At 41.9% G+C, this 15392-nt stretch overlaps 1 protein-coding gene and 1 long non-coding RNA gene across 6 annotated transcripts; one reads left to right on the top strand and one right to left on the bottom strand.

The window, feature by feature from the left end:
• Positions 1-3505: 3505 nt before the first annotated feature.
• Positions 3506-15374, bottom strand: Cdc26 (cell division cycle 26). 5 transcript variants are annotated; one of them, XM_048459170.2, is made up of 4 exons: positions 15237-15374; positions 13345-13420; positions 11840-12016; positions 3506-4748 (listed from the first exon to the last, which is right to left on the bottom strand). In XM_048459170.2, exons 3-4 carry the CDS (start codon positions 11918-11920, stop codon positions 4572-4574), a joined length of 258 nt encoding a protein of 85 aa, XP_048315127.1. In that variant the 5' UTR covers positions 11921-12016; positions 13345-13420; positions 15237-15374; the 3' UTR covers positions 3506-4571. The 5 variants fall into 5 exon arrangements, with proteins under 5 accessions (XP_048315127.1, XP_085542204.1, XP_048315128.1 ...); XM_085686078.1 differs by having other exon boundaries at positions 11840-11999; XM_048459171.2 differs by lacking the exon at positions 13345-13420 and having other exon boundaries at positions 15237-15369.
• LOC125416268 (uncharacterized) lies at positions 8899-12075 on the top strand. Its single transcript, XR_007236830.3, has 2 exons — positions 8899-9813; positions 11219-12075. It is a non-coding gene; the product is annotated as an uncharacterized LOC125416268 (long non-coding RNA).
• Positions 15375-15392: the final 18 nt, after the last annotated feature.

Raw genomic sequence — 15392 nt, 5'->3', positions numbered from 1 at the left:
AGTTTCTAGGTGATGTTTCTGCTGACAATCTAGAGGATTACCCTGAGTTGGCATTAAAATAGCAAAGTTGTACGTGGAAGGGACAGAGGGTGGGGCTACCTGGTATCCAGCATGAGAATCTGAACTGCTGGTTGGTAGGTGGTATGTCTTGGGCATGTGTCACACCTAAATGCTGCTGGCTAATACTTATTCATTCCACAAACTTTTATTTAGCTCCAGATATGCTTTATGTGCTCACAACACACAACTCGTGTGGACTATAGCCAGAGTACACCATGTATACAAAGTCTCTAGTCCTTTATGTGTGCTCATAACACACAACTTGTGTAGACTATAGCCAAAGTATACACATGTATATAAAGTCTCTAGTCCTGATTTTTAAAGATCTGAGGTTCCTTGTAAGTAGTTTGAAGGCCAAGAGACCTTTGATCTGCAGTGCAGGTCAGCCAGCCAAAGGCCAGAGGGGCAAAAACCCAATTTTCTGTTTGGAGAAGCATGGGGCATGGCCCACTAATAGCCAGGTTTTCTCAGTGTGCACTGTGCAAGTCCTCTTCCTCTGCTTGACCACCTTTATTGCATATGGGGATTTGCATAGATCACAGTGGCCAAAACCCCTTTTCTCAATAAATCCCACTGGATGTTCTGTCAATCATTAGTCTACATGAAGGCTTGTTCCCAAACTACCTCTTTAAAGTGATTCTTCCTATGCTAGTCTGTTATCCCTGCCCTCTTTGGTGCTAGATCCAGTTGTGCCTCAGAGCAGAAGAAACACACCTGCTATCTTGTTGGCCCAGTATTATGATTCTGAAGTTTGTACTTTCCCTCTACGGGTGCCAACTAAACATCGGAGAACAAGGAATATATACTTTGGTAGCTTTGAACCAAGAAAGGGTTATAAGCCTGCTGAATTAAGGCTAAAAAAAATCTAAGAAATTAACTTTAGAGCTTTTTCTCTTAGTTCAATCTTGCACAGTGAATGACAGGTACTGACAGAGCCCAACTTTACAGTGCAAATAGCCTGTTGTTATCTCAGAAGCTAAGGAACAATAAACCCAGGGGAATACAGAAACCACACTTAGTGGTCACCCTGGTGCTTTCTAGAGATCTCCAGATGAGCTGCCATAAAACACCTTCCAGGGGCTGAGATGCAGCTTAGATATGGATCACTTCTCTAGCATACATCAGGTTAAACATAGCCTTGTTTAACCCCAAAAATCCTAAAAATAAAGCATACACTATGAGAAACAGGACCTTATCAGTGAGGTGAGAAGAACCAAGGCTAGTTAGGACAAGGTGCTATGAGTCTGAAACCAAGAGAAATCTCACTCTGACATGGTTCTTCAGGGGAGATTCAGGTTAGAAGCAGTCTACTACAAAACCTGCACTTGAGATCCCGGACTAGGTTCTAGAGGGTGTGGTTAGTACAGGAAGAGGTAAAGCTTAAATCCTATGCTCTTGAACTTTAACACCCAGCTCCTATGTTTATCTAAAACTTTCTTCCATGGGAAGACTGTGTCTGGATTTCCTTAGCCCCTGCCTACTTTTCCCTTTCTGTCTTTATCCCAGGCAGCTTAGTTTTTAAAATCTGTTTCCTGATACAGTAGACATTCAATGCTGTGGTTATAATTAGCATACCAATTAGAAGTTGGTATTTACAAACCAGGTAGAGGTCTTAAGTTTGCTTCAAGAAGCAGTCACCCCATTAGAATTTCTATAAAGCTAGGTAAAGGATTACCTTTCTCCAGAGTTACAGATCCAAAATGGAAGAACACTCAACACCCCATTGCCCACATGTGGAACATCCTCAACAATCCATCAGTTTCACTATGGTAGGGTTGTCCCAAACTCTCTTTCAGACTCTGGGCCTAGGTTCCTTACTAGAATCAGGAAAGTGAGGCAGGGCGTACATCGTATCGTTTAATCTTGAGCCTGCCCTTTCCAGCCACTTCCAAAGAGTCATCTAAATGACAAGTCTGCATTTGATGTAATGCCTTAAACACTGGCTCTACATTTCACGGTGACTGTTTCAGAGACTGTGAGCTCCCAGAGAGCAGGATTGGTGAAATGGGAATGGTTTAAGTGTTGTGTGCAAGAGAACAAAATAAACATCTTGATTTTGTGAGTCCATGCATATCTGTCTACACAAAGTAGTTTCCAAATAAGCCGGTCATCAGTTTGGGGGTACAGGGGAACACAGGGTGATTTTCCTTTTGTGCAAGAATTTTATTAAGAGTTATTAACAGCATGAAAATACAGATAGCAACATGACAAAGTCTGAGAGCTCAGGCCTCAGCTCCAGTCAGGCTATCTCTAATTCTTGGTAGCAGGGAGAAGGGAGGGAATGCCAAAGGAATGCACCACTCTGGAAATAGGAGAAGTGAGGAGGGGCACATACAGGTGTGCCCCCAACAGAAGACCTCTAATGGCCTCGGGTCTAGCAACCTGGTCTGTAAATCTCCTAGGGAAACAAAGTGGAATCCCAGCACCTGGGTATTGTGTTACAGATGCTCCAGTGTGTCTGTCTCTGTGTAGCAGCAGGGATCTCTCAGAACCAGACATGAAGATGGAGGTAGAGGGGGCTGCAGATGGGCATAACTTTAGCAGTGTCTGGTCTGGACTTCTAACACGGTGAGATGGATTGTTGCAAAAACAAATGGCTATGGGTATAGTTCAGTGGTTGAATGCTTGACTAGCATGCCTTTCTGAGGCTCTAGGTTCGATCCCTAGCATGCCTCATGTGTGCACTCACTTACACAAAGGAGTAATAGCACCTTTTAATTTAAGTTAAAAGCAATATGGATAAGGTACCCCATACAAGACAGGCATATCCAAGCCATATTATGCTTTTACTATCTATTGATTATTCTGTCCCTGAAGACATAGGAAATGAAAGGTCGCTCTTCTGAGTAAGGTCGGTATCATTACAAGCACCTGACTAAACCTCCTGGGTACTGATAATCTGGAAATGAACAGATCCTAAGGAATACAGAATTGAAATATATAATGTAGTTGTGCCCAAAAATGATTAGCAATTGCAGTAAGTCCTAGTCTACTGATAAATAATTGTCTCATTCTGTTAAATAAGATAACATGGAAATTTTTGGAAAGCTGAAAATAGAAACTTCTCTCCCTACACACTGCTTTCAGACAAGAACACTAAGAAAGCAATATAGTAAAGACCATTTAGAAGCATGGGCTTGGAAAGCAGACTGCCCAGGATTCAAATCTCCTACCTACCACTCCATGAAATGAGCTCTGGTTCACTTCTGAGAACTCAGAAAGGTGTGCCCTCTCAGAAATTAAGGGTGTCTGCATGAGTCACCCAGCACTGTCTTACACAGACCTCTGCATTCCAGTTATCAAAAGGCAAGACATGCAGAAGCATAAAAACTATGGGAAATCATACTGGATAGTTGCAGTAGAGAGGGACTGACTGATGCAGGCACTTTTTCTCCTTGCCCTTCTATAAGGCCTTTGCAGGCTGCAATAACATGAATCCCCAATCTACAGCTTGTGTCTTGGGTTTTATTGTTTTTTAAAACAGTAAGATAACAGGATTTAGGGGTCAACAGTAAAACTGGAATAAAGGTTTTGTAAAAAGAAGTTTGGAGCAGGAAGAGGAAACTACACAATTCCCTTTTATCTCTACCTTCCCATTTATATCATTCAGGAACTATCCAAAAGCCTGGGTAAAACCAGTTAATGAGTCTCTTTGAAACTTGATTCCAGATGTTCTGCCTTCCACAGCCAGTACTTCTGTCCCTAAATTTTATGGTAAAATGGGGCATGGTGCAAAAGTATCCAGAGTTCAGATGGGTTCCTGCTGCAGATTCTCAGATGCGTCCCAAAGGAAGGAGAATTAGAGTGCTCGTGCTGTTGGGAATGTCCGTGTTTCCCTCGCTGTATAAAGTCTTTCTGTAAATTGATCTGACTCTTCGTTATTTTTGTTTGTTCTTTAGAATCCAATCTCCATAAGGGTAGGAGTCTTTGTCTTGGTTTGGTTTGTTTTAGACATTCTGAGACAAGATTTTATTCTGTTGCCCAGACTAGCCTCCAACTCATTTGAGACTCCTACCTCAGCCTTCCAAGTGCTAGGTTATAGCCATGAACACACTCATCTGGAATCTCTGTTGCTTGCAGGGTGGTCAGCAGTCACCAAATACTGAATAAATGGGTGAAGTGAACGTTCAGAGGATCAACTGCGGGTTAGGGGTCCTTTTGTAAAGACAAGGAGGATGACATCACCTCTGGTGGCGTTTACCTCTCAGAACTGGGAACTTCATTACTACAACTTTTAGGGATGTCTCGCATTTTTCCAAAAATATATTTAATTTTAAAAACAAAAATCAGGTAAGCTTTCCACAGTTCAACTTTCCAGATACAAGCCAGAATTTGGCTTCTAGCTTATCAGAAAAGTTGAACAGCAGTAATTTCATGCAGACATTATTTCTCTCTGCAGGAGACAGAAAACATTCTCCTTGGTTGTACACACTTAATTCTCTAAATCTGTTCTGTATTTCTGACATCATTTTATTTCATTCCAGAGATCTGGCATGCAGGAGAATTCATCTCTAAAACTCGAAGTTTCCAAACTGAGATGTGCGGTTGTTGGGCTTAGGTTGGGGTTTATAACCAATTCGATCATTAATCATTTGTTCCCGGCTTTTGGGGTCACTGCTCAGCCCAGCAGCCCCTTCTCCATCACTGGTTCCTACACCTTCCACATCTTCTTTCTGTTTCTTGCGTGTCTGAAAGTATAAAAAAGAAAAAGAAAAACATTCTTTCAATTAGCAAATGATTAGCTAGCACTTACCATGTACTGGGGTATTGGGTAAGGGGCAGAGTTAGGGGCTAATAAACAATAAACTGATATCCCCAGTTTAGGATATTTAAAGAAGGATACAGGCGTGCAATCTTAGAATGTGTAACCCTACCTTCCAGGATATCACTGTCTAGAAGGCAATGAGCATGGAGACAATTATATACATACAGAGTTCAGGGTTATAATGAAGTCCACAATTCCAAAGAGACACAAAGAAAGGGTGGGGAGGAATTTTGGGTACAAAACAAAGGCCCAGTATGAACCTACAGTTGGAGACAGTGGAGGTGAGGCAACAAAAGGTTTTTCAAGCAAACTATGTTTAAAGAGAACAAGTGAAAAACAACATGACTAGTAGTCACCAAAAAACCCATAGCCTGGAGACAGCTCTGTGAGTTCAAGGCCAGCCTGGTCTAAAGAGTGAGTTTTAAGACAGCCAAAATAAACACAGAGAAACCCTGTCTCAAAAGGGGAAAATAAAAAATAAACCTACATCCTGACTGGCTCCACACACAGCTATGGTATCACAAAAAAAGATGATGCTACCTGGGATAGGTCATTTTATAAATTAATTATTTGTTTATTGGTGATGCTAGGAATTGAACCCAAGGCCTCGTGTGTGGTAGACAAGCAATCTATCACCAAACTATATCCTAGCCCCCGTTTTGGTTTTGATTTGAATTTTTTTGGAAAATTTCCTTTCTATTCTTGGTACCACTACGGCCAAGGAATTAAACAAGGAATAAGTCTGATGCGACGGAAAGAAGATCTATAACAGGTGACCTTGGTGTCAATCCAGCTGGCACCACACTTCATCAACGACGCTGCTACACTTGTCTCAACTTTTGGCTGAGGATCTCCTAACAAGAAGGATTCCTGCTTCTGCTGCAGAAACCTCCCTGGTATGAATGTTACTTCCTCGAATGTCCCTAAGTAACCTATAGCTTTCCTGACAACTCTCATTCCTAAGAATGGAAGCCCTTGCCAGACAGTGATGGCACGCCTTTAATCCCAGCAGTTGGGAGGCAGAGGTATGCAATATCTGAGTTCGAGGTCAGCCTGGTCTACTACAGCTAGGATTGTTACACAGAGAAACCCATCTTGAAAAACCAAAAAAAAAAAAAAAAAATTAAAAAGAATGGAAGCACTTCTCTGCTGTGTTTAGAACTCTGTTGCTAGACTATTACAAGTTCAAATCATGGCCTACATGGGTGAAGCCTTATCTTAAAACCAAACAAAATAATTATGCTACATCTACATTTCTACCACAACTGCCTGAGTTTCCTTCACTAAAACTGCTTACTTCATGGGTCTATGATTTGACTGGTTTCCAAAGCCATGATAGTTCTCACCACCACTGTAATTATTTATATCATTGCCAAATCCCCTTCATTGTAGCCACCATATATTCAACCACTATAGTATATCTATCTACCTTAGGTTCGACAGCCTGATCCTGTTTACAAATCTATAGAGCCACCACCGCCTTCATCACTGTAGCTTCATCTACCAAAGTTGCCATCACAACCAAAGGTACTTACAGCACTTCCAAAATTTTCTTCACAACCACCCCCACCCCTGGCCTCCTTGTTATTCAGTGGATAACATCTTGTTCAAAAGGGGTCTTTTCCATGTTCTAATGTTGCCAATGGATAACAATTCAGAAATAACAATTTCTGAATCAACAGTATATATAATTGGCCCAGGGTTAAAAGGACAAACCCTCTCTATTCCACTGTTTTCACAACTCCTTCCAAACTTGCCATTCAGTCTCTAAGTCTATGCTTCTGAATATTATTATTACTATCACCAACAAAAATTTTCTTCACTACTGATGTGCACAAGGCATCCTCTCCAAAAAGGGCTCTTTGGTTCCACTCTATGCCTATCAATCTTGCGTGGATGAGCAAACAAACAATCATCTACCCAAACAATACCATGGTCCATGAATATTTTGTTTGGGACTTTCTCGAGACTAGACAATCTGTGAGTATGCCTCACTTCTGCAAATGTTCGCTCTCATCTGTACCTTCAATACAGTCAACCAATCAAGGCTTTGGTTCCTGTGACTCACAGCCCTTAATCTTCCTGTGCTGACAGCAATGGCTGCATTCAGGCTACAAGAGGCAGCTGACTTTATGACCATTTGGAGACAGGACTCAACCTTCTCAATTCAAGTTGAATGTGAAATACAGAGGAAGACTTAGGCTTCATTCTTTCACAAAAGTGGTCCTGCTTGGAGTCACAAGTGACTACAGAGTCCCACAGCCACCACTCCTGACTATAAGATGGCATTAGATGCTAACTCTTCCTAAAAAATGACAGATGCTCTATCTACAGTGCTTTAGCCCAACTCAGCTGCTCTGACTCAAATTATGATGGTAATTCTACCTCCTACTCGTGAACTGTGATCCCTTAAATCCCAGCATCAATGTATTATGGTCAACCAAATAAGGATGACCCCTTCTCTGAAATGCTTGGAACCCAAAGTATTTGAGGTTCAATTTTTTTTTCCAGATTTGAAATACTATACATTGGCTACAGAAATTGAGCATCCCTAAGCTAAAAATTCAGGATCTAGAATGCCTCCAAATATAAAATTTCCTGTGGTTACCTTCTAAATAACAATGTAAGGAACTTGGCCAGTAAGATGGCTGCACAAGCCTTACAATCTGAGTTCAAAACCCAGAACCCATGATATTTTTAAGTAATAAATAAATAAATCTGAGTAGGTGGTGGATAGTTGTAATCATAGCACCCCTAACAGCAAGCTAGGAGGCAGAGACAGCCTAGAAGTTCATGAGCAAGCTAGCCTGAAGTATACAACAGAAACAGGAAGAGACCCTGCATCTACAAGGTTGAAGTAGAGAACCATCTCCAGAAAATTGTCCTTCTGACCTCCACACATTCACTGTAGAAGACAAAAAACCTCACTTACCCATATCATATACATAATAATAAATAAAATTTTGTGTCTGTATTGAACTTCCTGTTACTCTCTAGTCAACACTACAAAGAAGTGACATTGAGAGGTCAGCCCCCAAATAGCTTCATGAAAACTACTCTAAGAAGCAAAGGAATCTCTGAGAATATTCAAGTAGGATGAAGTCATTTTAAAAGTTCTGTGTTGTGAACAACTAGACTGTTCCAAAGGTGTAAACAACTTTAGTAAAAATGAAATACCAAGAAATAGAGGCAGAAAGATGACTCCACAGTTAAGAAAAAGTTCTTGCTGCTCTTACAAAGGACCCAGGTTCAGTTCCCAGCACCCACATGGCAGGTCACAACCATCTGTAATTCTAGTTTCATGGGATCTGATGCCCTCTTCTGGCCTCCATGGACACTGCATGCACATGGTGAGGACACATGTAGTCAGAAACCTTCATAAAGATTGTTTTTTTAACAGAAAGACCAGAGCCGGGCATGGTGGTACACGCCTTTAATCCCAGTACTCAGGAGGCTGAGGTAGGGGATTTCTGTGAGTTCAAGGCCAGGCTAGCCTACAAAGTGAATTCCAGGTCAGTCAGGGTTACAGGGCTATACAGAGAAACCCTATCTTAAGACACACACACAAAGAAAGGAAGAAAAAAAAAGAGCCAGGCATAGGAAGGAGTCAGGGACAGAAGAGGTTGTAACAGCCTGGATTACTTATTTGAAATAAATAATGGTGGAAAGAAGAAGAGCCACTTTTTCTACTGTTTTCATTTTAATTCATTCTAAAAGTGTCCTTCTTTCCCAAGCTGCTGGAAAGGACACCAAACCCACTACCTTTAGTGGAAAGGCTAACTCAACAATGAGCTGACTCTGCAGAGTCCAAGTCCACTGTCCAGCATTTTGACTCATTACATCTGAAATTTAAACCATTCTTGAAACTCATCATTTCCAGGGCTGAAGATGAATGCCTATAAAACAAGCACTCAGGAATCTGAGGCAAAAGATCACAATGAGTTCCAGGCCAACCTGGGCTACACAGTGAGACCCTTTCTCAAAAAACAAAAAGAACAAAACCTCATCTTTAATAATATACTACCAATATGAATTCTTAAAAAGCAAAAAATTGGACTGTCAAAACAGCTCTGTGAGTAAAGATAATTGCTTGCCAAGCCTGAGTCTGAATTAAATTCCAAGAATAAATGTGGTAAAAGAAGAGAAATAGCCAGGCGGTGGTGGTGCACACCTTTAATCCCAGCACTCAGGAAGCAGAGGCAGATGAATCTCTGTGAGTTCAAGGCCAGCCTGGTCTACAAGAGCTAGTTCCAGAACAGGCTCCAAAGCTACAGTGAAGGAGAGAAATAACTCCTTCATCTTGTGCTCTGGTTGCCGCAGGCTCCATGGCCTGAGGACACTCTTTCATACACACTGTGGAATACTCCCTTCGTGTACTGTAAAGATTTGTTATTCAAATTGGTTTAATTAAATGCTTATTGGTCAGTAGCCAGGCAAAATATATAGGTGGAAAAGCCAGACTGAGACTGCTAGGAGGAAGAAACGCCGAGTCAAGGAGATGCCAGCCAGCCAAGGAAGCAGGATGTGTAGAAAATTAGGTAAAAAGCCATGAGCCATGTGGCAAAGCATAGGGTTAAGCCTCTGTGTCAGTTATCTGGGAACCGGCAGGCAGGGCAAAAACTTGCACCCAACACATACACACACACACACACACACACAGAGAGAGAGAGAGAGAGAGAGAGAGAGAGAACAAAAAACATGCGCACTACAGTTTCTGGATTGAAGAGCAAGAGAAACCTAAGTTGTCAGTCTTTGCATGAACGATATAAAGCCAATTACACACTGGGTACATAAAAGATGTAATGTCCTGTATCATATAAATAAAGTACCTCCAAGAGCAGAAAATGCAAATAGGCTTGTAGGGAGCCCTCCTCTGGAAAGAGTCCAGAGCTTAATATACTAATTCTTGCCTTCAAGGACCTTCTGGCCCAGCTGAAGAAGAAAGACCAACAGAGAGTTAAAACAGAGAGTGGTGGCACCTACAAGAGGTCAGTCAACACAGGGTGGTGAGTGAACTTAACCCAGCTGGGTCAAGATGAGGCGGCATTGGCCTAATAAAGGGATAGGATACTGATGTAGGAGGGTCTTCTGTCTATGTGTTACTTTCATTGGCTAAATAAAGAGACTGCCTTGGCCTTTTGATAGGACAGCAGCTTAGATAGGTGGAGTAGACCAAACAGAATGCTGGGAGAAAGAAGCAAGAGTCAGGTAGACACCATGGCTCTCCTCTCCAGATGAGACGTAGACTCATCCTGGTAAGCCACAGTCACGTAGTGATATACAGATTATTAGAAATGGATTAATTAAGATGTGAGAGTTAGCCAAGAAGAGGCTAGATATAATGGGCCAGGCAGTGTTTAAATGAATACAGTTTCCGTGTAATTATCTTGGGTAAAGCAAGCCAGGAGCCAGGTGGTGGGAAGCAGCCTGCCGCTCCTTTTACAACAGGATACATCAAGCAAAGGGAATAGAGTACACAGCACTGAGATTAAAGATAACTGGGCAGATAAAGGGGAGAGATGGGCACGGCCTAGGTCATAAAGGACCTCATGGACCATGCCTAGGGATTTGGACTTCATCTTGAAGGCACAGAAGAATTTATTGTTAGTAATGGATATCTAATATTGTATGGCAAAATTAGAATTATATACAGCTGCCAGGTGTAGTCTTGTATGCCTTTAACCACAGTACTCAAGAAGCAGATGCTAATGTTAAGTTCAAGGCCAGCCTGGTCTACATAATGGGTTCCAGGCCAGACAGGGCTACTCAGTGAGATCCTGTCTCCGACAAAAACAAAACAAAACACATAAACAGTACTCCACTGCAGGCTGGATTCTATAGAAATCCAATGGTAAAGAAAATGGATAGGATTTCTTTAATCAAAGTTCCTAATCTAAAGGATTTTACAATAAATAACTAAGTGATTGCAAGGAGCAGCTGAATGTTTAGTAAGAGTAATTGCCTAACATGTACAAAGTCCTACAAGGTCCTAGGTTAATCTCTAACACTGAGGGGGAAAATAATGGTAACTCACAGGGGTTTTTTTTGGGGGGGGGGTGTTTTTTGTTAACTCGGAGTGAGTTCTAAAATGCTGATAGGTTGTAATGTTGCTCAGCTGGTAGAGTGCCTAGCAAGCACAAACCTGGAGACTAGTAGATCTCAGACTAAGGAAAAACATGGTATTATTCTGCATAAAGGAATATAGCAATAATGACTCCTAATGACATACTGCTCTGACCATAGACCAGTGTCTCGCTCAGCCCCATCAGAGAGGTTTCTTCTTGTACTAGATGGAAATTAACACAGACCCACAACTGGACAATGTGTAGAGTGTAAAGACTTTGAAGCACTCAGTCCTAAATGAAATGTCTTCCTCAAATCCATCCCCTCAAGGCTCAGGGATCTATGTGGAAAAGGAGGCAAGAAGATTATTAGAGTCAGAGGTGAAGAAGGATGGCTCCAAGGAGACTGTGCAACACATAAAAGACCTACACAGGTTCAAGCCAGACAGGGTCCAGCACTGAGGGAGAAGTAGACAGACACGGAGTCCCAGCCCTAACCAAGAAGCTACTTGCAACTGACATTACTGCCAAAGGGAAAATCAGTTTTCTCCAATATCTTCAATATCACTGGATATTATCACACTCCTGAGTCAACTAAACACCCAGGAGTAGTTGGTCATCACAAAATGAACTCAATGGTATTTTTGTGGACTTTTTGTTTCTTGCTTGGGGATTTGTTTTGTTTTTGAGAGAAATAAAAAACATAAATTTGAGTGAGTAATGGGAGGTATTGGGGCTGGGGAGAACATGACCAAAATATATGAAAAAGTTAATAAACAAATAACAGAGTAATGTAAGAAGAACTGTAAAAGGGTCATTTTCTGCTGTTTTGGGTCACCATCACGGGAAATGCACGTTTGTTCTGAGATACCTGTAAAGCACCCAAGTAGATTTCAAATAGGCTGCTGGTGGAGTGTGAGGGTCCCCTAATAACCAGAAAGTGAGTCCTTACCTCCAAGTCCTTCCGAATGCTCTCAAACTCTTCAATGTCATCGAGCTTGAGCTCCAGGCGCGTTGGTTTCCGCCGTAGCATAGTGAAGTCAGCACTGGCGGTCACACCCAGTGGCTGTCGGAAATGGCGAGAGGAAAAAACTTCGGGTGGCAGATCTCAGCTACAAACAGATGAATTCTGTAAACATGAGTAATAAAATAAATGGAACATTAACTCATTTAGAGTTCATGCATTGACTTCAAACTCTTTAAGCACCTGTTTATTGCTGGGGGCTACGGGGATGGTTCTTCAGTTACGAGCATATCTACGCTCTTGCAGAGGACACAAGCTTAATTCCCAGCTTCTAACTAACTGCCAGCTTCAGAGGAACAGATGACTATGCCCTCCTTGGACACCTGCATTCGTGTGCATAAACCTACATACACAAAATTAAAAATAAAATAAATCTTTAAAAACAAAAGCCAGAAAACTGTCAGTAGAGAATCTAGGCAGCAATCTTTTAGGTTTTTTTTTAAACACTTTTTGAGATGCTTTATTCAAAACCTGGGGGACACCACAGACACAGCCACACAGAAATTCTTCTCTGTCCAGAGGCTTTAGGTCAGAAACCAAGCTTGGGACCCCAGACTTAGGTCCCAAGACCCTTTTAGCTGTGAGCTCCCAAGCATGACACCCAACAATCACCTTAATCTTGTGCTCCAATAACCTCCAAAGAAATACAGTAGCTAAAAGAAATGAACTGACTGTAGTGGCATGTGACTCCAGCCCCAACACCCGGGGTCACTGTGACTCCAGCCCCAACACTGGGGTCACCTGAGCCTGGGAGTGGAGGCCAGCAAAGAAACAGAAACATATGGAGACCTTGTCTGAAAAAAAATAAATAAATAAATAAATAAAAGACACCAAACGGAAGAAAGTTAGGAGTTGGGGAGATGATTGAACAAATAAAAGTACTTCCAGCCCAAGCAAGTGGACCTGAGTTCAAATTCCCAACACCCAGATAAAGAGCCAGGCATAGTCCGGCAATGATGGCACAGCCCTTTTATCCCAGCACTTGGGGGCAGAGGCAGGCAAATTTCTTAGTTTGAGGCCAGCCTGGTCTACAAAGCAAGTTACAGGACAGCCAGGGCTATAAAGAAACCCCTGCCTCAAGAAAAAAGAAAGGAAGGAAGGAAGAGGGAGGGAGAGAGAGCGGGAGGGAGGAAAGGAAAGAAGGAAGGCAGGCAGACAGAAAGAGAGAAAAGAAAAAGAAAAGGAAAAAAAAACGCTGAGCATGATCTTATAGGGGCCTGTAACCCTGAGCTATGAAGGAATGGAAGATTGCTGGAGTTTGTTGGCTATCAGCCTGACTCTGAAGTAAGGCAGAGTTTAACACAGCAGGACAGGTAGCAAACATGCTCAGGTCTCAAAGTGTATATATATATATATACATATATATCACACTCACAGTCACATACACACAACTCTGCTTTCTAGAAACATCATCATCTTAAAACCACACTTACCAATTCACAGGTCCTAAATGGGTGAATCATTCATTAATCAGATACTTCTATGGACGTTTAAAGTCACTGTCACAACCTGTGGGGAAAACAGACTATGCCAATCTAGTGTAAAATCAGAACTCAGGCGGGTCCTTCAACAGCACTGCATGAGCACTTAGCCAGGCTGGGCTGCACAGGAGTAGCTGTGGGAAAAGGTGTCTCGGTGAATTTGAAGGGTAGGAAGATGGAGACCAGTAAGGCTGCAGAAGTTCAAAATCATTTCATATGGCAAATGAATGCTTGTGTTAACAAAGCCCATATTTGTTTCAGAAAAAAAAAATAAGTAGAGCTTAGTACCCGTGGAAGGTATCATCTCTCTGTCCTCCACAGCAACTATAATAAGCAAACAAATTTCAGAATAAACTGAGCTATCCAGAGAAAGTGAAACTAACTTTTCTTTAGTCCTAGACTTTTCCATTATTGCTTTTTTCTCTTTCGTAACTTTAAAAACTTTTGCTTTTTGAAAATTATTATATTTAGTTATTTATTGGTGTTGGTGGAAGCACACAGCCCACAGCCCATAATCAGAGGTCAGAGGACAACCTTTGGGAGTCAGTTCTCTTTCTACCATGTGGGATGCCAGGCTTGGTACAGGTTCCTTTACCCACTGAACCATGCCACATTCCTATTCTTTATATTATTTTAATACAGAAGCCTTGTGAAGCTTGAAAAATTATTCCAGTTTTGTAAAATTGAAGTAAACAGTTTAGTTAACAATATCATCCTTCTTGAAGTTACACATAGACCATTAGAGTTAAATGTTAATGATCTAAGGGAAAGTTCTGCTATAGTGTAGTGTACATACATATAAATTGCTATTGTATGAATCTAGAATGAAACAAAAGACTACAATGTATACAAATGAAGAAACATTCTCTCAGGAGGCATAGCATAGCCAGGGGTGATATAGTCAATACATAACACTGGCCCATGACATTTCAAACTGCATTATTCTACGTCTGATACTACCTTTTACCAGATGGTTAAGTAGAGAAATGGAAGAGGAAGCTAGCTCCAAAGGAAAAGGAAGACATAATTAGTTTTTCTACTTGTGTACAAAATGAAAGCCTCACCACTAGAGGGAAGTATTGAGTGCAGGTTAAAAGAACTTACAGCCGCCACAATAGCAATCCTACTACACTATGGCTCCAGAACTACGGGTTAGCTTCATTCCTAACCAGAATTTATTTTCTATACGCAGTTGAATAACCTAAACAGAATTAGTTTCTTCCTCATGATTTGTGCATTTGGTAAGCACTAGAAGAGGAAGTGCTCCTATAATTGCATTTGTTTGGGGAAAGAGGCTCAAAGAGCGCACGTGAGTCTGCCCAGCTCAGGACACATGAATAGTTTGGCAATCTCCACAATCTTGATGTAAGGATTAAAAGAAATAAGATAAAAAAAAAAAAAGTATTTTTTCAGATGGCCTAGCAATCAGCGGAGCAAGAGCTGCTTGCATGCACGCTCCCTGGCGCCTCCCTGGATCCTTTATCTCAAAGAACACGTACAAAGAATAGGTTGTAAGGTTGTACAACAACAAAAACAAGTAAACCAACAACAAACTAGGCTGCAGCTCCCTGGCCGCGTCTTTATTTTAGGCCTAGAAGATTCTTCGAGTTTAATGTTTTCTTGAAGTCCAAATTCTTACGAAGCCACCCAGTCACGAGAGGCCCTCGGGAGAACTTCCGTACCGTCGTGGACAACAGTCTCTTTCTCAGCTCCAAGGATGCACTAGTCTAGGGAGAGATTTCCATGGCAACACAGTCCTCGGCTTCGAGATGACGGAAGTCCTCCCGAAGGAGAACAGAGACCCTCGGTTCGCTCCTAATTACAGTCGAGATCCGCGAACCTACCTCTTTTCAGGCCTCTGCAGTTTCCCAGAACCTCAACTCCCACCATGACGCCATTGCTGCGCGGCCCGAACTACAGTTCCCAGGCTGCTCTGTGCCTCTCTTCCCACGCGCCTCTTCTCCCGCGAGCTTGTGTCGAACACTCTAAGAGGCCACGCC

This window comes from Myodes glareolus, chromosome 3, assembly GCF_982192425.1.
Source record: "Myodes glareolus chromosome 3, mMyoGla1.1, whole genome shotgun sequence".
NCBI classification, from domain to species: Eukaryota; Metazoa; Chordata; class Mammalia; order Rodentia; family Cricetidae; genus Myodes; species Myodes glareolus.
Note: the sequence above shows the minus strand (reverse complement) of the source record. Positions and strands in the feature narration are given on the sequence as shown.